This window comes from Cuculus canorus, chromosome 2 (assembly GCF_017976375.1).
Source record: "Cuculus canorus isolate bCucCan1 chromosome 2, bCucCan1.pri, whole genome shotgun sequence".
Taxonomy (NCBI): domain Eukaryota; kingdom Metazoa; phylum Chordata; class Aves; order Cuculiformes; family Cuculidae; genus Cuculus; species Cuculus canorus.
The window spans coordinates 10,356,197-10,381,144 of record NC_071402.1 but is presented as its reverse complement, the minus strand read 5'-3'; the positions used below and the strand labels follow the sequence as shown (position 1 = coordinate 10,381,144).

The 24,948-nt window shown below is 36.4% G+C and overlaps 1 protein-coding gene across 6 annotated transcripts in view; it reads left to right on the top strand.

Annotated features, from left to right (window-relative positions):
• EFR3A (EFR3 homolog A) overlaps nt 1-24,948 on the top strand; it is an 84,837-nt gene that overhangs the window by 10,464 nt on the left and 49,425 nt on the right. The window contains exons 3-6 of one of the 6 annotated variants that reach the window (XM_054057415.1): nt 1,499-1,588; nt 14,140-14,216; nt 15,837-15,964; nt 17,636-17,786. In XM_054057415.1, the coding sequence (XP_053913390.1) occupies nt 1,576-1,588; nt 14,140-14,216; nt 15,837-15,964; nt 17,636-17,786 (369 nt within the window). In that variant the 5' untranslated portion in view covers nt 1,499-1,575. Of the gene's footprint in view, nt 1-1,498; nt 1,589-10,311; nt 10,479-14,139; nt 14,217-15,836; nt 15,965-17,635; nt 17,787-24,948 lie in introns of those variants that run through there. The other 5 variants (XM_054057417.1, XM_054057414.1, XM_054057413.1 and 2 more) reach the window with 5 other exon arrangements.

The following is a 24,948-nucleotide window of genomic DNA, read 5'->3' as shown; positions in this document are numbered from 1 at the left end:
TTATTTTTCTTTTGTAATTCTAGTTTTTATTCTATATATAATAACAAGATCATTAATGAGAAGGGAAGATTTTATTTCCTTGTGCAATACAGTTCTAAAATATCCATGGTGGCTGGAAGTGTATTCCTAAATCTGTCTTTGCAAATATTTCATGGGTAAGCATTCTAATGTTTTTAGTGAACATGATGCTGTAGTTTTAACTAATAACATTCCCTACTCTTTCTATGTAACATACTTTTTTCCCTCATCTGGAGTATGTTTCTCATGTACTCTTGATGTTTTAAACCCCTAAATGGCACCTTCCAATTAATGAAGCATATTTCATAATTGCTGTAATTTATTTTATATACTCTAGAAACCTGTTAGTTTGCTGATAGTATCATTGATTACTTAGAATAGTGTTAAAATAATAATACATTGTAATCCTATAAATTTTGCATGTTTCAGCTATTACAGAAGAGTTACGTGGGGGTCTATCTCAAGTAGTTTTCTTCTGCTTGGTTGTAGTACCTCAGAAGAAATAAGCAGCCCTGTATCAAGTTAGTCTTTTGACTACTAACCTAACCAACACAGGAACTTGAAGAACAACAGCCAGGGGAATGTCATGGTTTGGGTTACTTTCAGCAGTTTGCCATTTGCTAGACCTAGGGCAGTAAAGAAAATAACTGTATATCAGAATATTTGTGGCTGTTAGAATACTGTAGTCACAAAATGTGACATATAATGTGTGTTTCATTATGTAAACACTTACATACAGATTTTTCTTTATAGCTGATTTTTAAATTATTTTCTTTTCTACACTAAGAAAATGTAGGAACTTCTCTTGGTGTATCCTTTCATTAAGCTAAGAAAACCAAACTCAGGTACTTCTAGCTGGAGAACTGTAGGTCTTTGTACATCTGTTTATGTCATTCATGATACCCTAAACAACTTTGTGTGCTGGTGGGGTAGTTGCTTCCGTATTCTTTAATGAATCTGCATGGGTTTCTTCAAGACTTGTTAATTTTGAGCAGGTGTTCATTTTGGTTTTTTTTCTGTTAGCTGTTAATTCTCTTTATCTATGCAATATCCTAACGCCATTTGGGAAAGTTAATGTTTAGATGCAGTTCCATAGGCAGTGAAAATCACTCATATTAACACACTGCAAATAATGTCCAGTAATATTATTAACATAATTCTTTCTTTCATTCCTTCCATTTGTTTTGGAACACACTTCATTGTAGCCAAGATATGAACAATTTAATCTCATCCATTCCTTGTCAAAACCTGAAGATTTTTTTTTTTTTTTTTTTTCAGCTATTGTCATTTATGTATGCACAGTCTGGGCATATAACATAGGATATTGAGTGCTTTAGAGATGGACTTAATTCTGTCCACATCCAAGCCTTTATGTTCTTTTAGTCGATACATGGCCAGTTAAGATGACCAAATGTTAAGATGCAGCTTAACAGGTTTTTTTAAGGTTTTATTAAAATGTGGCTATCATTGTTATTTACAGAAATCACTTTGCAACTGATTTTCCTATCAGTCGATTAACCTTCATGTGCAGCACTGTTTGCTATTGATTTCTCAGTCATGGGACGAAAGGGTAAGAAGGCTCATGCTGATTATGCATGCAAGTGTCCTGGTTTTTTTTATGCATGACAACAAAGAAAAATTGATTTTTGGGAGGGAGTAAGTTTTCCATTATGTGATTAAATGCATGTCTCTGTGGAAAGACCAGGGTAATCTGCTTTTAAAAATACATTGGATTTTCCTTTACATGGTATATGGATTTTCTTTCCTGTCATTGACCAGTAGGATCCCCAGTGGCTTTCTAGAGAATCAGATAACTTGTGAAGTGCTGAAGATAGAGCTAACGATGTACATGATTCTTGGCTTTCAGAGAGTGCTATTTTATTTTTAGATAGTTACATCCAATACGGGTAATGTCCAGTACTGAACAGGTTGCCCAGAGAGACTGTACGTGCCCCATCCTTGGAAACATTCAAGGTCATTTTGGATGGGGCTCTGAGCAACCAGATCTAGTTGAAGATGCCCCTTCTCATTTCAGGGTGTTGGACTAGATGATCTTTAAAGGTCCTTTCCAACCCAAAATCTTCAGTGTTTCTATGATTTTAATTCATGCGGCAATTAGACATAAATGAGCAGAAGGTTGGGCTAAGGACATGAATGAGACTGTCACACCACCAGAGCCATCTACTAAATTGTAGATTTTGGCTAGTGATCACATCCAGAGATGAAAAGTGCTCGATTTTGCTGTTTTGAAGGTGCTCAGCTGAACAGCTAAAGTTCTTCTTACAAACTCTAGAATATGGAGTTGTTTGTGAAGTATACTAGTAAATTCTGTTTCTCGCTGATGTGTTCAAGGGAATTACCTATGGCATTTACTGGTAACCCAGCTGGTTCAAAGAATATGAACCTTCTGGTACTCACGTAGAGGTCAATATGGAATTTTCTAACACAAGGCATGTTTCATACTTGTTCACACTTCAGAAGTTAAAACAGCTATAGAATCCCCGTTTTGCACTCATATGTTTAAGGATCTTAGGACTAGTAAATCATTTGTAAACCAGGAAACTTATTAATTCGGCTCACTACAAAATATAAAAAATTAGTTGAATATGTTCATCGAGTACTTGCTATTTTCTTTAACAGGAGTTTAAATAAGTAATAGAGTAAATACTACAGTAGTCTGACTTGCATGCTTTTAATACAGAGCAAAAGCATTTAATTGTATTTAAAGAACTGTCTAGCCTTTGATAATACATGTGCCATCAGGGCCATCACCTCAGTGAGTAGCAAACGCCCACAAAAAATCATCAGATACTTATATAACATTATACAATAAGTATTTTCTTTGAAAAGTTCTTGGTGTTTTCCCATGTGCTCCTAGTTCTTTATTCTTCATTGATTCCAAAGTCCACAAAAGTCCACCTTAATAATCCATCTCCGCTGTCATATTTCGGTTCTCTCTCAGAAGTGATGCTTCAAAAAGTCACGTTCCTCCTCCGGTCATAGAAATCAATACCTATGTTCTAGGTCTGACATTTCTTACACAATGTGTTGATTCATCTGGACTGGGGCTATACATGGGACAACTGAAAAGTATTCTTGTAGTTGTCATAAAGATTAATTTCCAACATTTGTTCTTATTATATTCTTAATACAATACTCTGTTTATCACAATCAGCTATCAATAATATGTAAGTCCTATGTGGATATATTTATCACATTTTCTCATTTTTCTTAACAGTATAAATATAAAGCTGGCTGTCTCCTAGGTTGATCGTATCCTAGACTGATCAGTTTAGTTTGGTGGGAACCAGTGGCAGTACCAGAAGGACCTAGCCTTTAGGTACTGAAGCTGCACAGAAGAGCAATCAGCTGCATTGTACATACACTCCTTGTGCACTCTGTGGCTTATTAACAGTGACAGGAATTATAGAATCATAGAATAGTTAGAGTTGGAAGAGACCTTAAAGATCATCTAGTTCAAACCCCCCTGTAGTCCCACCTGGGACATCCCACTACAGCAGGCTGCCGAAGGCCCCGTCCAACCTAGCCTTGAAAACTCTTAGGGATGGGGCATCCACAGCTTCCAGTGTCTGACTACTCTCATGGTGAAGAAATTTTTTTTCATGTTTTGAGCACTGTGAATGTGCCTTAGGACTGCTACACTTGATTTTCTCAGTATAGATACCGCAGTGTGGTTGTAGATACAGAGAAAAATTTTCATCCATTCTCTATCGTATGTTGCTTTCTGTATATTTGAGGGGGGAGGAAAATAAAATTTACATAATGTGGTGTTGAACTAGTTGTATATATCATGGTTTAGCTCTGGCCTGGCCAATTTCAGCAGCTACAGATGAGCAATTGGGCTCCCAATTCCCTTCACCCTTACTCCCAGGGTAAGGAGAATGGGAAATGAAAGGAAAAGACTTGCAAGTTGGAAACTAAAACTGAAACAGCTATAATGAAATAACAATAATAACAATGAAAATAATAGTAATAAAAATACTATTAGTAAGGAAATAACAAAATGTATACAAAAGTATGAAATTGTACACCCCCCACAGCCCTTGATGACTATATGTCACCACAGATGCTGCAGAGCCAGCACAGAGAAAGTGAGTGGGAGGAGGAAGCTGGGCACAGGAATTGAATTCAGGAATGGATCTAGTTTCAGGGGTAGACAGACAGATAGCATCCTTACTGGACACTGGCCATGGAAGATGAGAGACAGACCCTAGTTGTATCTCTTTTATACAGCATATGACGTCTATGGGATGGAATACTCTAATCTGTTTGGGATCACCTGTCCTGTCCGCCTCTCCCTGGAGGTGTGACCTTTCTTAGTCTCTCTGACTTATGGCACTCCACAAGCTCAAGGATGGCCTTGGGTTAGCATAGGAATAAGTATAAGCAATGGCCTTCCTGCATACCAGTGCCTCATGTTATCACTTCTAGAAACACTGCCTGAAAACCACACAGTTAACTTTTAGAAAATAAAGTTAGTTAGACAAGACTTAGCTGAAGTTATAAAACTGATTCTGCTTTAACTCAGCCCAGAACATACACATAAAGTTTTGGTTTTGATTAGGATATGATTTTCAAAATTTGTGTATATGTACTGAACTCTGTAGCTGAATGTACTCAAATGAGGGTGAAATTTGGTTTTGAAGCTCTGGACTTATTTATGTTGTCATTTGCGGTGTTATAAGAGGAAAAATGGTACAGAGATCAACAAACTCCTACAAGTTTATATGAAGTTTCAGCGGTTTACTCTGAACTAGTTAAAATCTAGTTCCCTGAGCTAAACCTTCCTGCTGTATTAGGTTTGAGGCTTCCAGAAAGAAGGTTGATGAACCTTTGCTTCCTCATCATTACGTCTTTTAAACGTGACACACATGCTGGTTTTGCTCACAGAAACCTTCTCATGCCTTATTTTTCCTCATGGTTCAAGTGACAGCGTGGTACCTGCTCTGTGATCCACTTCAGCACTGTGCATTTGGGCAACAAGTGCTGCAAGGCATCATTGGGCAGGAGTGGAGAATTTAATCCTTCCAGCCTAGATACAGGAGTCATAGGATACCTGTGATAACGTGGAAGTTTCTGGGAGTTCTTACCACAACACCAGTTACCCTTCCTTGTGGACTGGGTAAAGAAAACAATCTGCATTGCCATAAGAAAATGGAAAAAGTAGCAGTAGTCAGGAAAGTTCTCCACACTTTTCTGCACTGAGATTTTTCAATGCACAAGTTTTCAAGTGTTAGTCACCCTGAGAAGACTTGCAGCACTGGGCACTTGCTGACCACTTACTCTTTGGTTTGAAGTGAGTTTGTCTTCCGTAGGGCAGGTGGTGAGTTTACCAGTGCCATCCTTCAAGATCTCTTCAGATGTTGCAAATGGGTAGTATTGACAAAATCTTTATGACCTTTCAAAAGCAGGGAGTTTTTGACACTGTTCCATCTATTGCTTGGTGTAGGGAAGCCACAGAGTCAAAACCAGAATTGGCTTCCAAGTAATACAGATTTCAGCTGACCAGCAAGGGAAATCTTTAAACATTTTGGCAACTTTCCCACATGTCAGGAGTCATTCCAGTTTCTTCTTGTGGCTTCCTGTTGTAACCTCTTCTTCCCCTCCCCTCATCCTCAAAATGCAGGCACATAGGAAGGGTGTTACTTAAAGGCAATGGCTTAATTGACATCAATTCCAGTAGCAAAACAGAAGTGAGCAGTGAGTGTTCAAATAACAAAGTAACTTTCTTCCTTCAGTAATCTGAGGAAATGAAATGTGAAAGAGTATGGAAAATCTAGTTTAAAAGCTTTAGAAATAGAGCTGGGGATGTGGAGAGTGGCACAGAGAAAGTCCCTGTCAGCTGTCTGCCTTGCTGTCTGGAGCTGGAATAAAAGGTATCACCAAGCTTGAGCACCTGGGAGGGATTCTGTAGCCTGGGCTTAAATAGCAGTCACCAAAGCTCACCAAGCCAAGTATATATATAGTCACTTGTAGTTGACCAACCTGCTGACCAGAAGTATAGTTTGAAGGCTCCAGAGGAAGGCAAGTGGCCCTTTTGGAATAGTTTTGCCCCTGGGCACCCCTCAAGAAATGCTTGTTACTGACCCCTGACCACTGCTTGTCTTGTTATCTTTCAACCACACCTTCCCTCTCTTTCAAGCACAGTGTCCATATCAATCCTGAGGCATTGCAGCAGCCTCTGCAGAATGGTCTTCCATGTTAGATGTTGCTTCCTACTGCAGCAATGGCGAAACAAGGTGGTATGGGAGGTGCAGGTGTTGCAGTTCCCCTTCTCCATGGAAATAGTGAAGGAGTTTAAATCAAGTTTGTTGGTGTTTGAGTGCCTACAAAGGTAACAGCACACTTGTCTGTCACTGCAGCAGTCCTCTGCAGCTGTGAAGAGCTCAAGGATTCTGTATTCTGAAGTTGAAGCCAGGCTTTGGACGTTTTAGTCAGTCTGGTACTGGGAGTGTACTTCTGTGCTGGGTTAGATGGGGAGATGATGTTCTGTACCCACTGGTCTTGGGAGGAGCCAGACATTTGGACAGAGTGCTTGTGTTAAATCATGAGAGTACACGGAGGTTGCTGTGGTAATGTCAATCCTTCTTTCCTTTTTTATTTTAAATTAAATAGTAGATAAAGGATATCCTGCTGGCTTGGTGTGTTACTGGATGAAGCCTTTAAGTACAATGGATATTTTGTCATTGTTAAGAATCTGCTCCATGCTCTGCTGCTTGTCTGGATGGAGGAATAATGTGTGTTCACATGACTCGGAGATTGCACAAAGCACTATGTGAATCCTTTTCCCTCCCCTTCCTCTTCACTGCAGTAGTTTGCTTATGTCCCCGTTTTTCACTGGTCTGTGAAAAACCTTACTATGAAATCAGAGTTTATGTAGAAATGGAGTATCATGACACAAAACCTCTTCGTTTTCCTCCTCTGGATTTATCACTTAGAACTCATTTCCTGACTGTGAACCCAATATTGAAAGCAGGAATGAAAGTTAGACTTTACCCAGTTTTGTTTTACCATGCACAGGTTATCAGCTGTGATGGAGAGGTGTCAGGGAGCTTTAGGTTGGTGTCTTTCCAGGTGTCTTCTGAAGTCAGAGGGACAAAATTTCCTTTTTGTAGTGCTTCAGTGATAAGAAGTAAATGACCTGGTTGTGGCCAGCTTAATAGGAAGATAAGTAAGGACAAGAACAAGTAACGATAAGGACTAAGAATCAAAATACATAATAAACCATAGAACTTCTTTCACTGGAACCAGATTAATTTTAGATATTAATGCTGCATTAAAGATGGAGAATGCTGGTACTGTCTCAGAGTAGGAAAGGGGAGGAGATGTTGAAGAGAGCAAGTAAAACAAACTTACTAAGCAAAAACAACAAAGGTGGGAGAAAGAAGAGACAGTAAGGAAACACTGCCGGCATGGAACTTGTGAAAAAGGATGCAACCTGAGAACTTGATGTAATGGAAAACTTCCTTTTAATGGATTAGAAGTCTTTAAATGGCACCATCCCAAAGATAATATCTTCCCTGGGGATTTGTTGTAATTGCTAATGGTTCTGAAAAGAATACTTCATTGAAGAAGCTTAGTGGTAAGCTTTATTTGACTAGATTAATTGGGGATTTTTTCTCCTTTTTGTTAGTAGCTTGACATGTGTTGTCATGTTTTCACAAAAAGCTTATATTCAAATTATTTTTGCATGCTTTTCACTGTAGCAGGCTGTGCACCTCTCCATCTTGATTCAAGTATAGAAGAACACACCTTGAAGTCATATTGCACCAGAATTAGCTTTGTAATTAGCTTTACAGCTTTACTGTAAGACTAAATTCTAAGGGGGAAGTTTGGGGTTTTTTATTTGTTTCAAAATAACTGAGCCTGAAAATATTTTTAAAAACAAATATAAAGTCACCAAACCCAGAGAGTGGATGGAATTTTCCATATTGCCTGTTAGTGAGATTTTGCTGTTGTGGAGGTCAGAAATCTGCATCAAGATGAAGATTGTGTTCTTAAGACAGAAATTTCATCTGTATATCGAAAGATGGGGAGGGGCTCTTTATCAGGTAGTGTAGCGATAGGACAAGGGGTAATGGTTTTAAGCTGAAAGAGACGGGGTTTAAATTAGATATTAGGAAGATATTTTTTACTCTCAGGGTGGTGAGGCACTGGAACAGGTTGCCCAAGGAAGTTGTGGAAACCCCAACCCTCAAGGTATTCAAGGTCAGGCTGGATGAGGCTTTGAGCAACCTGATACAGTGGGAAGTTGCCCTGCCCATGGCAAGGAGGTTGGAACTGAATGATCTTTAAGGTTCCCTCCAACCCAAACTGTTCTATTATGGGATGTTTGCTGCTTTTTGGTGCACAGGGGCTGGAAACCAGCTGTTTACAAGTCAAGTAGCACGCGAAGGCGAGACGTGGAGAGGTTTACCTGAGGGATGAGACTTCATACAGTCTAAATGATGAGTTCTGTGTTTGCCCTGGGGGTGTGTTACAGGGACATTGCAATGACTGATGAGCACATACTTATAGCATTTGTTCTTTTTATAGCAGGTTGAAAAATATTTTTAATTAACTCCCTTATATGGCCAAAATAACTTCCTTGTTCTACAATATTTGATCTGGTTTTAATAGGTAGAAAGGGAATGCCCTTGAAAATAGTTTTAGTTCTGAATTAAAGGCATTAACTGATACTAACAACTAAAAACTAACCAGGTGTAGTTAGTGTAGTGATTGAAGGGTTATTTTATGCACTTCCCTCTGGATATTTGATACAAATTTCTTTTTGTTTATATTTCTCATCTCAGATACAGGAAAGAAAGAAAAATGGAAGTTTACTGCGTAAAAGTGAAGTAGTTAATTTTTACATAGATGTATTTAAATAGATTGAACAACTAAATGTAATTTTACTATTCAGTTTTTTGTGACAGTACCAGAACATGTACTTTCCTGTTGATTCCAACTTTTATGTTAACTGTACAATTTTTTTTTTTTTTTACTGAATATGATTGCTTTTTAGTAAGTCTTGAAAGACAGTAAAGATATAGATGACTATCCATGATTTGGACATAATAAAAATATTCAGTGAGCAAGCATGAATTGTTGGTTAAGCTTGTTAATGTTCTGCAAACAATAGATAACAAAATTAGGCACCATTAACATTTATTTTAAGAAATTCTAGAAACAAATAATACAATCCACATGTTTTCTGTTTTGTGTGGTTTTAGTAGAGAGGAACCTAATCTGGCAGGTTTAAACTTCATGGGCAGAGCTTGGTGTTTTATGTTGAAAGTCAGCTTGCAGGTTTTGGTTTTCTGTAGTTTTGTACAAGTAAGGTATAGCAGTGAATGTTCAGACAAACTCATTTGAAATAAAACTTTAATCTATTTTTCTAATTCACAGAGCAGGGTTTCTTTGGTGAACAATGTGGTGACAATTGCTGTGCACCTTAGTGTTTCCTCTGAATTTATTTGTAAACAGTAAACAGTAATTCATTATCACTAGTCTCTTCAGTCTAGAATTAGTATGGGTTTGTTATTTAGGGGAAATTATTAATTGTGTTCCTTATAATTTCCAGGGTTTATAAAAATACCTATAGGAAAATCCTGTACTTTTGTAACCCAAGTAGATGCAATGTCAGAAGTAAAACAATAAACTGTTGAGAAGTAATGGGAAGCCAGGAGGTAACTTCGTAATTCCTGAACTCAAAAGTTATTTTCTACCTGATGTATTGTAGTCTTTGTAAGTAAGGATATTAAGGATTTAAATTCTGTAATACTTGCTTCTTGAATTCTGAAGTATTGTCAGTTTTACTAACCTATTAATTTTTTAAATGCTTGTCTAATTTTAGAGATAAGCCCTTTTTTTTAAAAAGCCTTTTTGGTGAGCAATCTACCTTAAGTAACTTTTTTTCTGACTGTTCTTCGGCAAGATAAAGTGAGCAGGTTTTGTTGAAATATTTATCACTCTACAGTGATATGTGGCTGTTGACTGAACACAGTCTCTTCTGAAACTATACTGGGGTTTGGGTTTTTTTTTGCTAGTCATGGAAGAAATGAACTGCATGTTCGGAGGAAGCTGAAGTAATGAATCTGGCTCTGTGCAGTTTAATGTGATGAGCTGTGAATCACACATTGACGATGTATCTTTTATTCCTTTCTCCTTTCTTGTGCCTGGCCTTGTTAACAGAATTTGATACTGAAGTTTTTCACGTGTTTGGTGGCTTTATGTAGATGTCCCAGAGCTAATCAGATAAGCTTACAGAGTGCAGAGCCCTTGAGTGAAGTAACTGCTTCTGTGCTAGTGTGAGAGAGCAAATTTCTGGAAAAGGAGAGAGTACCTGGGGAGTGAAATCATATCCAGGATGAGGCAATATGTTCAAGTTCCAACTGTTGAGCAAGATAAAGCCTATGATTATAATTCTTCTTTTGAGCCGAGACCATGTATGTGTTTGGGTAGGTAAAATTACCATTTTCTGATAATGTGGACTGATTCTTCTTACTGTTATTATGTAGAATAAATGTGTGTTAAAAAAAAAAAAAGATATCTGTGCAGCTGGGATATATGTACAGGCTTAAAATGTAAAATACAAATTACAGCATTCCTTTAGCTGCAAAGAACATGCAAAATTGAACTTGGAAAATTCCGCTATTGCTGAAGGAAATAAGTGTTGTTTAAACGTTTATTATATTGACTTATCATGTAGCAATGTGAACTTCTCTGTAAATGCTGCTTTAACCTTAGTATTTACTTGCATAAAATAACATAAAGATATCTTCGGGAGGACGACCATTAAAATGTAAATTTTGCCTGGTACTGAAAAGGAGTTTTCAGAGGGTTTTTTGGAGATAAATTTGCATAGAGTGGCACAGTTTCTCTTTACCTGGCTTAGTGACTGCTTAATAACTACAAACCCACCTATTTGTGTGTGAAATTAATCTATTTGTTTGGATCAACTTTTATCTGCGTTAAACTTGTCTCCAAGAAATAGAGAATCTGTTTTCTATTGATCAGCTTCTCTCCACAATCTTTTCTGGTCTGTTTATTGAAATGTTCCTAGCCTTTGTTTTATTTTTTTTTAAGTTCAATCTGTTTTCGATATGCATTGTTAAGTCTTCATTTTTATGAGTTTTTTGTTTGTTTGTTTTTTATATTCATACTTTTTCTTTTAAAATCTGTTCCTGTTCTTGTTAATCTTTCCTGGTTATATCAAAACACTGAGCAATGCTACATAATTTTCCCACCAAGTCTGTCTCATGACTTAATTGTTTTGAGGTTTACTTTTTTCTCCTTTTTTTTACTGTTCTTCAGAGACCCTACCTGGTTTTTTTCTGATAGTGTTCTGCTTAAATTTTTGTACTGGAAATATCTTTGGAGGCTGAAAGCTTTAGTAGATTAATTCTAGCTTTCTAGTATTTGAATGTTTCTTAGAAAATTATTTTAATGGTAAAATTCATATTGATTTTAGTTTTATAGTTTGGTGATAAGTGTGCTATAATTAATCAGACAGCAAAGTAAATATACTACTGAAAATCCAGGATGGGGAGAAGAGAAAATTTTCAGATCTTATGTAATATGTTTATTGTTTGGCCTTCTTTTTTAATGTCAAAGTTCACTGTATGCCTTAAATTTGAGAGTAGTATTTGAACACTATTCAGTTCCCATTAACTGAAACCACTCGGTAAGGCTGCTAGAATGAGTTGGCACTGTTATATGATATTTCCTTCTTCTCAAGGTGTGACCTGTTATCTACGTTTTATGTCCGATTTATGTAACTACTACAGTTCTGAAACATTGTCTGAAGACTTAAATTGTCATTCTTTTCAAGGATTTTCACTCCTGTCATTCAGAGAGGAAGAAACTAATGCTAGAACAATATCTAATCACCTTTATCTTGCATACTATATTTTTTGATATTTTCTGTACTTGCTATGTTTTAGATAGCTCTAGCATAATATTCTAATATAGTTATTGTAAGAACATTTGTTATACTTAGTAATCAAATATGCTGTTTACTCTGGACCAATGTGAGAGATCCATAAGGTAGAATATCAAGTAGGAAAAAACAAGTACGTAGAGTGTTGAGCCAGATGCAGAGCTGCATACCTAACTCGAGAAGCATTTAAGAGAATTAGGTCTGGTTTTGGTGGATTTTGGTGGTGTTACTTGAGGTTTCCAAACACAGAGTGATATGCTAGACACTAATGAGATGCTCCTTATAATATTTTACTTAATGTTAAAAAGTTACACAACATTACTCTCAAAAGAGTACAATTGTACAGCTACCCCAATTATTTCTGGTTCACGTTTTTAGCCTCTTTCGATAGCTACATTTTTCAGTGGCATATGGAATAGCTTTGATTTAACTACTTAGCACCTTCTACTTTTATGTAACTGTAGATTTTTACATTGGTTAGAATTCTGTGAGCAGGGCATGTCAAGAGAAGGAATCATATGAACTTAACAGTAGTAACAAAGCGCTGTTTCTCACAAAAATTCTCAGCATTCCAGTTCAATCCTTGTGTGTTTTTTGTTCTCATTATGAATTGAAGTTTAAGTCTGAGCTCAACTTACTGATGATATATGACTCTACAATTCGTAAATTTGGTTAGAAGACCACTGAGGAGTACCTAAAGTGTGCTTTTAAAATCATGGACCCGTCTTTGAAAATTGTTTCTGCTAAAATAAATTACAAGGATTAAGTTGTCAGACTATGAGCACAGTTCAGCTTTTTGTCCGAAATACAAGTAGTGTCAGAGAAGAGGTGGAATCGAAGGACAATATCTACGCATGTAGGGTCTTGTAATAAATGCATGTACAGCAGGGGAGGTCTTTGCCATGAAACTCCCAGATGTTTTGATAAATATAGTTGAAAACAACTAAGGTTACTTGGATATCTTAAGAAATATGAACCCTGATGTTTTTTTCCAATACTTCTTCACATCCAGAAAAAAATGCAGATAAATTATAATCATCAAAGTTTCTTCCAAGAAATCCTTTATTCTTTTCCTTGTTTTGATTTGCAATAAAAGCTTTTGCAGCAAAGTGTTTTATGATTTTTTTTGGTACATAAAGGAATACTTTTCATAAGATTTCTGTAAGATATTTAGCTACTCTGAATTCTTGAGGTGCTGAGAATTGAAAGACCAGACAGTCACTGAACTGTCTGTGTACTTGGTATGCTGTTGTTTAGTATATTATTTTCAATTTAGTGGCTCTTATGTATAAGAGCTGCTTTAATGTTAATATGAGGCTTGACCAGTCTGGTAAGATGTCCACTGAAACATTTCAAACTCAATTTAGCAAAACATTTAATTTCTTTGGGAATAAATCTGCAGTGATAAAACAATTGGACAGACACCTAGAAATATTTTTCAGGGTTTTTTTTATCTGGAGCTTTTAGTTCAGGTAAACGGGAATTATCCAAAGTTCTAGTAGTCTTGAATGCCAGGGAAAAAAAACCAAACCATATTTTGTAGGTTTCTGTATTGTTAACACAGGCAGTATGATTCTTTTTAAATTAATAAAATGCAAGTTACATGTGTAGTTCTGATTCTATGAGTACAGTGTTAGTAGTAGAGTACAAATGAGATCAGAAAAATACCTTTTGTCACTTCAGTAGACTGTCTTTTGTCTGATGCCCAGAAAAAGAGCGATGATGGAGAGCTGTTTTTGTGTATTGTGCTTTATATAATTGCCTGTAAAACAGGAGATTTCATAGTTGACTTTTTTTTTTTTGTAAGGGAGTGAACATAGTGCTTGTTTGATTGTGTTTTTGAAATGGTCATTCATAATGAAGAAAAAAGAGTTTTAATATTACTACCATTTGAAATATCTTGATTTTTGTGTATGTTGTACAGCTGGATGACAGGTGCATTCTAATACTTAACATGCTTGCATATTTTCTCATGTATTACATTATTGTAGTAGTTTTGCTTATTTGACTTCCCAGTCATTTGCAATTACCGTAATTTTGCTTTGTTCCTGACAGTAATAAGCAACTGAATTCACTGTTACTTTTTTTTTTCCTCATTGCTTGTCAGCTACTCATGTAACATGAAAATACCAGCGTTCCTAAAACCAATTCTAAACACTGTTGGTTAAATCTCTCTGCAGGAGTGTGCTGCTGCTGTGCTGCTTTGCGACCTCGCTACAAGCGTCTGGTAGATAATATATTTCCTGAAGATCCAAAAGTGAGTGATGACTTCAAAATTTTAAGAGATTGGCATTTGTGGGGTTTTTTTATTAGCAACTAGTGCTGTAGTATTTTTATTTTATTTTTCTTGTCTATTTTCACATTTTACAGCAAATTCTGCTTTAACATTTCATAGCTTTATTAGAGGTTAGCATATTAATTTAGCTGGAAAGTAACTTCTACAGATCGTCTGTTCTAATTCCTTTTTCAAGGCAGGGGTTTGCATATTGAAGAGTGAAATTAGTATCTTTTGGTCAGAGAAACGGATTTAATCTAACAAGGTATCCTACAGGAGAGGTAACACTTAACTTTGTAACTACTGGAAGCACAAACATTTATTTTATATTTGCAGATGTTACCTTTTTCTGCTTTTCTGCAGGATTTTTATTTTCTATCTCTTGACATATTTACTGTGTAAGCCTTTAGAGTTCTGGTAGACTGTTATGATCCAAAGAGATTTGTTGTTGTTTTTTAATTTCTCCAGTTATGCAGATTATTTTCATTTCACTTGGACATTTTTGGAGCCCTACCCTTACTGTCTGTGAAAATAAATAGTTCCTATGTTATCATCTAGTAATGCCTGTATCTACACATAATCACATGGTAGTTCAGAGTAATTCAGAGCTTATACCTCTGATGCTAGATTTTTTCAAATGTGTTAACAGATTTTTTTATCTTTTATAGTAGAAGTAGGCGGAACAATCAGCATTTGTATAATGTTTAGCTTATATCTTGTAAAGTATGTGGACTTTTCTTTAAAATACTTAGTGCCAGTTACTATATAAGTGTATGTTACTGGCTTCAGAGAAAATGTTTTCTGTGTGTACAGTTTGTTGAAATCATGGAACAATATGGGTTTAGATAGTTATTTGTTTTAATTTACTTGTTTTATACGGGCTTAGAAACACCCTGAATGACTGTATTTGCAGTCTTATAGCGTTAATCTCGCTTAGTAGCTCTGAGTTGGCAATCCTTAGTCTCTGCTTTTGTTAATATTCACTGGTTTGGTACAGGGCACAAACCAGTCCATGGTGTTTCACTGATAGTTGCAATTATAATGTCACCTGAGGAGATCCATAACGCAATTTACATTGGAACTAATATGTTAATTTTAAATATCGTTCTGACAATTAGCCCTCAGGTACGCTGTATGTTAGCTTTGTCCAAGATGTGACTTTGAAGAAATAAAATGTTAAACTACAATCTTGTTAGTATATGGTCTCAAAATTATGCATGAAATAGACTTTTGAGGGGTGGTGAATGAGAAAAAAAAACATTGTGCCAGTAGGAAAAATGCACATCTTAGAACTGATAACAGATCTCATTAAATACCTTCTTTTCAGATATCTGTTTCCCTCCCCCGCCATCACCTGAAAAAAATGACGGGGAAAGATAGTTGCTTCATTTCTTAAAAAAATATTTTACTTAATTTTTTCTGTTGCTGATTTTTGCACCTAAGCTATTGACAATTTTGCTCAAAAGTTGTGTGGGTTTTTTTTTTTTTTCTCAGTAGTTTATTCCCATCTCTGTGGCTCAGACTCTGTAAATATTGAGTACACAAAACGGAAAACACTTAAAGCTTTGTACTTTCAGTGAACTTTTGAATATCTGTTTTTAGGATGGTCTTGTTAAAGCTGATATGGAAAAGCTGACATTCTATGCAGTTTCTGCACCAGAAAAGCTGGACCGAATTGGTGCTTACCTAGCAGAGAGACTTACCAGAGACGTTGTCAGACATCGCTATGGGTAAGGAAATGTTAAAAATAGGTGGTGACGTGTAGCTGCATTTCATTGTGTTTGTTCTGATCGGGTTTAGGAGGCAAGACAGACTCTTTCTGGTGAGTTAACCTTATCTGGCTGCCTTGTGCCCACCTAGCTGCTCTCTCACTCCTCAGCTGGACAGGGGAGAAGATAAGATAGAAAAGTCGGTGGGTTGAGATAAGGACAGGAAGATCATTCAGCAATCCATTATGGGCAAAAAAACCTCAACTTTGGGAAGGTTGATTTAATTTATTGCAAATTAATAATAGTGTATAATAGTGGGAAACAAAAACAAAGCTAAACCCACCTTTCCTCCAGTGCCCTTTCTTCCCAGGCTCAACTTCACTTTTGACTCCTCTATCTCCTCCCTTCAGAGCAGTGCACAGCAGTGAGGAATGGGGGTTGCCATCAGCTCATCACCACTTTTTGCTGCTGCTCCCTCCTCCTCATGCTCTTCCTTTGCTCCAGTGTTGAGGTTTTCCCCACAGTAGATAGTCCTTCATGAACTGTTCTAGCATGGGTCCTTCCCACCGGGTGAGGTCCTTCGGGAATGGACTGCTCCAGCATGAGTCCCCCACAGTTCATAGGTCCCGCCAGAAAAGCTGCTCCTGCACGGGGTCGCAGCTCCTGCCAGGAGCCCGTTCTAGGAGCCTGCTCCAGCAGGGCCTTCCTATGGGCTGCACCTTCCTTCACGGCACATCCACCTGTAGTAGCTTGGGGTCCTTCATGGTCTGTAATGTGGATATCTGCCCGCTGGAGGTCCTCGGTGGGCACTACCAGCATCAATGAGGGGCTCAACTTTGAGAAGTGGTGCATCACCTCGGAGTCAGCTGGAGCTGGTTCTACCCAGCATGGGGGAAACCTTCTAGCCACCCCTGCTACCCTTTGCTACCAAAATCTTGCTATGAAAACTCAATACACCGTTGAATGTCATTCAGGGTATAGGTAAGTGGGGATGTCTTTCTTTTCAGCCCTTTAGGCTAAATTGTGTTGTAATGGGAACTTTAAAATACTGTTATACTCTTAAGTCCTGTTTAAGCTATAAATTTTAAAGGACATAGAGTCAGAAGAGGGAGAAGGTTTTTAGATGGTATTGGAATAGGAAAATACTGAGTTCAAGAAGTGGCAAGAGTTGGAAAAGAAAAGCAACATTCGCTGTGGGCCATCATTTTTGGCCTTTGGCATGTCAAAAGCTATTTTCTAACTTTGTAGAATGGTTAAATAGCGATTATTTAGAGTAATTTTGTTCACTGCTTTTCTTTACTCCTTTTCATTTATTTAGCAGTCTAACTATGCAGGAGCATGGATAAGTTGCTGGCTTTCCATACTGGGAATTGTATAGGCAGAGAATCTGTAGACTAGAAAGCTGGGATTTATAATTGAAAATAAAATGTGCTAGGAAAGAAAATTGAACTGTATTTACTCTGTTACCAAGTATTATGACATCCCGTCTATAAACACTCAATTTCCTCCCCCAAAAAAACAGAGAAAAATGTGAAGATGGAAAATACCAATGATTTCCATTTTAGACAATAAGAAATATGTGCCTTCCATTCTTTGTTTTCTAATTCTTGTGATAATAAATATGTGAGTTGAACTAATTGAGGTAATGGTAAATGTTGCACATCTTTATGTGAATCTCTAATTAATTTTCAGATATGTTTTAATTGCCATGGAGGCATTGGACCAACTTCTTATGGCTTGCCATTCTCAAAGCATAAAACCATTTGTGGAAAGTTTCCTTCATATGGTGGCCAAGCTTCTGGAATCAGGCGAACCAAAGCTGCAAGTTCTTGGAACTAATTCTGTGAGTGAACACAGATGCTGAATTAAATCAGAATAAATCTTTTCTTGTTTGCTATGGGAAAGTAGTTTCAGAAGTCTCAAAATGTCTGCTAGTTCACATGAATTAAGAAGATCCTATACATGGCAGGCTGTACCGTTTGGGCCTAAATACAGAGCAGATATCAGCTGGAAGCAGAAAATTGTTTCCTTTCAGTCTCTAGAAGTGTTTTGATGGCTGAACTCATCCCCTGCAGAAGTAATTTCTAGAATGAACAGGAAAGCTGTTCTGTGACTATGTGTTTTGAAACTTTAAACAGACCTCCTGGAGCCATTCTATAGATATGGCAGTGTTTTCTTGCTCTCTGGCTATGAGACTGATAGTATGAGATGGAGGAAATAGCTTCCTTCTCCACAGAAAGATTCCTATTAGCTGAGAAGTAGCCTGGAGGCAAAAGCTTTCAGTGTTACAAACTCACCATCTTATATTTCAGGATTCAGATCTAGGTTTGAGTGGCGTAACTAAAAGTGTCAAAATTAAGATTTGGAGATCTTGTTTTCTCAATAGAGAAACGGATGCAATCAATATTATAGTTCTGTGATACTTCCGTTCTAGCTATTGTATTTCCCAGCTGGTACAATAGGAATATCATAAATACGAGGGTTGTGGACTGTTTTCACTTAGTGTGACTGCTTTTACGTGAGTAAAGAAGTAGTGATTGCCATTATTAGCAGTTGGGGGAGTTCATTGTGGATTCTCCATAACTGTTGGGCTTTACTGAGACGTGATTCTCAGTCTGTGGAATTAAATGGTATTGCATTTCAGGGTGTAGTAGAGTGATGTTATTCCAAAGCAGAATTTGTTATTATGGTGGAATGCAGAGAGTTCTTGCTGTGATGTAAGGGAGGAGTGTCCCCTTGTGCTCCAAATTAAGAGCACAACTTTACTGACAGTAATCAGATACATGATACATACATAATAAGTAGGTATATTTATACATATTGATTTATTTAATATTGATTTAATATCTTTCAGCTAGACTACTCTGCTTCTTGTGATTTGCCTGGGTGAGACCTCTTAGAGAAGTAACTTAGGAAATTATTTCTTGGGCTGCCAAAAGATGTACATCAGTTTCCAATTGGTTAAGATCCTTGGTGGCAGTTACTGCCAGCCTCTACTTTGATCTACAAGACACACATCACTTCCAAATTAATGTTATTGAACAGAACTCCACCTTATGGTAATCTGTTTGATATCCACATCAGTTCCGAAATGAGCAAAGCAGATTAATGGACTTCCTAAATTAGGAGACGGTTTGTGTTTGTTGTAAAACTCCGTAACCAAAAATAATTATGTTTTCTTAAATAAGTTGTCAGATTCTATGAGGAGAATGAATCTACATTGTTCATCATCTGTATTCCAAAAACTCATTTGAGTCTAATAATGCTAATTTCCTTTGGTGCCTTCTGTAGTCAATGAAGAGAAAAGATATGTGTTGACTCAAGAGGAGCAAAGTGTATTGACACTGACAAGTCTGTCTGTTACCAAGGACACTGGCCTACTGTGTTCTTAATTAAATTTTGTTAGATGTGGAGAACTTTACCATTCCTCGTGAAGGAAATGAATAAACAAAGAAACAAACACAGGAAGGAATAGAGATGGTATAGTGACTGAATAATATTTCAAGTACTTCAGTTATTTGGATCTACCAGTTTGAAGTGGCAGCTAGTATCACATCTGGAAGAGAAGAAGAAATTATGTATGAAATAAGTGTCTTTAAGGCAATGAATAGTCAGTCAAACTTTGGAAAAATTTGCATAATATTTTTATGTTGAACTTTTTTTAGGCCAATACAAATTTATAATCTGGTTACACTTAAAAAGATATGGAGTTGGATTGTGGCTATGAGTAGATCTTGATTATTTTCCATCCAAAAACTAACTTTCAAGCTTCGCTGAGATACAAAAGCAGTGATGTCTTTCAAGTGAGATTGAACTGTCTGACTGGAATTATAGTTTTTTCTCACGAGCAGTTTTCTCTTTAGCTATGGCGACTCCTGAGCTTTCTCAGAAGTCAGGGTTTCAAATGAAACAAATCTGTGTAATGAATGACTCCAAGTAGCTTAAAGTCTTGGAAAGAGCTAGAAGTTCCTACTATCTTCCAAGGATTTTCCCTGACTTCCAAATACCTGATTTTGGATGCAGAACTTACTCTAGTTCGTGTTCTATATATTACAAAAAACCTGAAAGTGTCATTCCACTGTTTCACATTTTAAATTTATTTCTGAAGTTAAATTTCATTTTTTAAGTTGATTTACTTCTACAATGTAAACTTGAAGATCACTGTTTTATAAAAACACTTGTTTGTTTTTCATTTTTATACCTTTATGCCTGATCTACAGGTTCCCTGTAGTCCTGTATTTCTTCATATGTTGCGTTTGTAAATTGTTAGCTTATCTCCTACAGCAGCAGTGGGGTTTTTTTTTGGTGGTTTTTTTTTTTTTTAAATATATGACATAATTGTAAATCTATTTATATATGGAGATACTTGGAAACAGGTGAAATTCAGTAGTGGATTTGTCACGTTGTACTTTGTTTTGAAGTAGACCAGATTTCAAATTGGCAGTGTCTATGAAGTTCAAAATGTCTTTTTCTATCATGGAAGATATTTTTATTAACCATGTGTTAAGGTAGCATATGCTAGCAAGGAAGCTGAAAAAATGTGATATTTCCTTGGCTTAGGGATTACAGAATCTGAAGGCTGATGGCAATAAGCTTTTATTTAGAAACTTATGGCAATACTAAGTGTCTCTTGAAACATTTTGCAGGATTTCTGTAACTGAATAACTGAATACTAAGTAAAATGTCTCCTATGTACAAATAATTGAATATATTGCTTAGTATTGCTTAGATCCATAGTGGTTACTCTACTCAGAATTAATCAATTATGCCTTTACTTATTGCCTAGATGTGAACAGTGTTTAAAATCTTTGAGCTTGTCAATTTTTTCCTACAAGACTTTTTTTTTTTTAATTATTTTTTACTTTCTGACTTTTTTTTTTTATAGAGGGTCCAGAATTTTTTTGTTTAGTGAGCATCTGGTCAAAAACAATGGGATATTTAATTTACTAATTACTAAATTTAGTTCTAACTTTTGTCTTAAAACTATATTGACAAAACTCTGTTGAATGCAAAACATTTTAATATGATTTGGAATGTTGATGGCTGAATTCTTTGTATTTTGATAATAAACCAGTGTGTTCACGAAAATCAGCAGATATATGTAGGACCAAGTATTACCACATTTTATATTATTTACCACAAATTCTCTCGTTGTTAGGGTGCTTCGTTTTAGAAGGGCAGTGTCTTCTTAGGAACGGTGAAATAATGATACCGTGAGTGATAGTGTTTGGCTTCCTGTGCATGAGAAGGTGACTGTTATTGCTGGTTGTCAGCATTTGTTATCTAAAAAAAAGACAAACAGTATCACAAGTGGAAAAGTGAGCAGTTAGTGCCTGATATAACAAGAAAATGATAATATTTATTAGTATTGGCTTATAAAAGCAGTTGGTTTTGGTATAATTGAAGTTTGTGTATATGTAAAAGTAGTATCAAATGACAAGACTGTAAAATTAAGGAATGTCAGAATTAATATTCCCAGTAGAGTATCATTTGTTTGACTTGGTTGTCTGCACCATGCTAATCTGTAAGTATGTGATGGAAACTTCTTTATTCCAAGATGCTTCTCTCATTCTGTGTACCAATGTGGAATTATGTGCTAGTGGTGATTTAAAGCACAGTGAAGCGTTTAATCTCTAGGATTGCTGCTCTATCTTTTTTTCTAGGAGTTGAAGGTACAGGGAGAGAGGATTACACAAAGCACACTCTCTCATTCTGTAGGTTAATAAATTCTCTTCTGAATTGCATGTGTGCATCTACTAGAATTTGATGCTGGATGAATTGCTTTAGGCAGTCCTCTTAAGGTCATTCACAGTTAAGTATTGCTTCATCCTCCTTGTGCTCTCACTCTCTGCTCTTGCAGTTTCATAGCCACACTGATGTGGTTCTGTGAGCCAACACACAACTGCTGATTTTGTTACACAACGGCACGTGTGCCTTTCAGGATAATTTTCATCCTAGTGGCATGAAGTAAAATAGAATGTGAAGCTATGCACCCCATTCCAGTAAAACTCAAAATGAGAAGTGTCAGGTGACCTTAACTGTTAATAACTCAAGTAAATCACCAAGTTTTGTTGCTGAGAACCTTATTGTTTATTGTGATGATTTTAATACTGTGTTTGTGAAGTTAATGTATGAATCCACTATTTGAAACTTTTCTATTTAGGGAAGTTGAAGTTTCATTTGTCCTTTTTTCATTTGTTTGAAGTATATGCATACATTCACATACTTCTCATTAATGCAGTGCTATGTAGTTTGAGTCATACGTTAATAGGATATGTGATAGTTCCCTAACAATGAAGTACAATAGTTTTGTCTATAAAAGATCTATCAGTATCAGCACCCCTTTTCCTCCATCTCAACCATGAGAAAATTGCAGGCTGTAGAAGACAGAATGGGGAGCTCAAATATGAAAAATACTGCTTAGGTTCAGCCTACTGTTTTTACATTGAGACACTTGAAATAACATGATGCATGCCGATTCTTTGTTCTTGAGTTGCTGCAAAAACCTGACCTTCTTTAAAGACATCCAGGGTCCATGAAAAGTTACGATTTTTCTCTTCCTGTACCGGCCACATAAGAATGATACGATAGCATGAATGTATTTAAGAAATTATGTCCTTAGGAATTTAATTTGACAACTTGCATGATTTACTTACATGACTTGCCCAATCTCTCCCTGCTAATATAATCCAACTTTCTTGACTCAGTCTGAAACAATCGTCTGAACAGATAATATCTTCCTTCTTTATTTTGTGATAGATTTGTTTCTATACTGATTGAATTTTATTGGTTTCAAAATTAATGAAAATAAGATGTTACCAATGTAACTTCCTTTTTGTACCTTCTGTATTGTACAAATATAGAAGATGCTTGTACTGGTAAAACTTGTGATTGCAAGCATTTACTATGACCAAATGACATGTTTACATCTATAAAAAGCTTTGTAAGTATATTCTGTGCAAGTGCTCGGACTTTTCATAAGAATTTCATCCTTTTTCAGGTTGATTTTTTTTTATAATTGAAGCATGCTTGAAAATATCTTAAATGCTTGGGAATAAAATATCCTTTATTTAACAACAATAACAGCAGAAGAGCACCACTCCTAAGCAGGAAGAAAGTATAGACTCGTGCTGTAAAACCTTAAAATTTGTATAATGAAATAGAATTGTATGCTTTACTAAATGACAGTGGGAATCAAAACTGTTATCATAGTTAGCTTTCTACTGGCCTAGATGTTCAGTCATCTGAATCTTGGAATATACTTCAGAAATGCCTTATGTTCTGTGGATGAAATTGTTTTGTTGTATGTATGGGGAAATGAAAAAAAGGTGCCTCTTTGGACATTTTAGTGTGTGTGCCTTTTTGAGAGGTCTTGCTTCCCTGCGACAAAGCTGCATCTTGATGTAGGAGAAATGTGCAGGTCAAGAGAGGGAGCCCCTGACACTTCTTAAGCCTATATTACTCATTCATTCTTAGAAAGCATTTTCCTGGTACAATAAATCTTCTAGCAAAAAAGTTATTAGATTTGTATTAAGTTTTTATGTTGGAAGATCCTGTCAATCAAATAATTTTGTATTTTAGATAATATTAATATGCTAGATTAGTTAAAATTCTCACAGACGTTCCCGTAGTCTTCTGTGTTTGTTTTGCTTTTTTTGTTTTACATGCTCTTATGGAAATTTGCTGACTGAATCACTCGTAGACTTGAACACTTGAATGTCTGGAAAATACTAAGATCATATTGATTTTACGTTTTTTTCCACCTCTGGACACTATGCTTTATTAAATTGTAAAGACTAATTAGGTCCCTATCTTCTGAAAACTTTGGAAAATCTTTTCCTCTTTGGTAAGTCAGTGAAACAAACTAGTGAGATGTAAGACATTTAAAGCTTTTTCTAGGGTCTCTTGGGAAGGAAATGATCATTTTTATAACTTGCTGTATTGAAAAAAAAATATATATGGTTGCTGTTTGTGGATTGTCCTTCAAGCTGTGGCAGTAGACTATACAGAATTGTTTCTTGACTGAATGCCACTTTTTTCTCACCTGGCTATACAAGATTTTCTCTACAGAAGGACATGTAAAATGGACTAATTTTATACAGTCTTGCTCCGTTTTCAGGTGGCTCAGAACACAGTTATATGAACGCTATCATTTTCAGCTACACCTGTAGTTTTCAGTGGGTGAGCTGGCAGTGCAGTCAAAAGGGATAAATGTTCTCAATAAAACAGAAAAAAGACTGAAAGAGTAGAAAAAGTGGTGTGGTTTTTTTTCTGAAATGTACAGGTTTCCCTTTCAGCTTGAGAACCAACTCAAAACCTCCACAAGTCAATATGCTGTAAATTATGCTATAGAGCTTTGGACTTGTCTAGGTATGTATAGGTAATGTGCTAATAAAAGCGGGTTATGCATCTTCCAGGGTATACAAGAAATGCCTCAGCCTGTGCTTAGCACTTGGTAGGAAGAACACTGGTGTGAGAAAAGATGGAGGGATCTTAATGGAACATCTGTGCTTCAGGGTGGAATCAGCACTATGTTACATATTTCCTGACAACCTTCCCATTCACTTTTTTCTTCCCTCTGTAGTCTGTTCTTAAAACTGTCAGTAATGGAGAATCCAAAAGGTTTTAGGCAGTCTGCTCGCATTAGAAAACGAGGGTTTTTTTCAGTGTTTAACTTCAGTAGCCTTTGCATCAGTCTAAGCCCATTATTGCCTTTTCTATTACCTCTGGACAAAGAAAACCATTTATTTCTTCCCTTTTTATAGCTGTGTTCTGTACGTTGTAAAACTAATATCTTTTAGGCAACTCTAGACTAGATAATTAATGTCTTTCAGTCTTTCTTAACAGGTGTTTATCTAAAGCTCTGTCCATCCCTTGAATAATTGAAGGACTGTATCAGTTAATCACCATCTTCAGCTGTGATGGTTCAGCTGGATGCAGTACTTCATCTAAGGGCTTATTAGTGCCAATTAGACGGCGAAAAAATTCTTCATAGGTGTTACGGG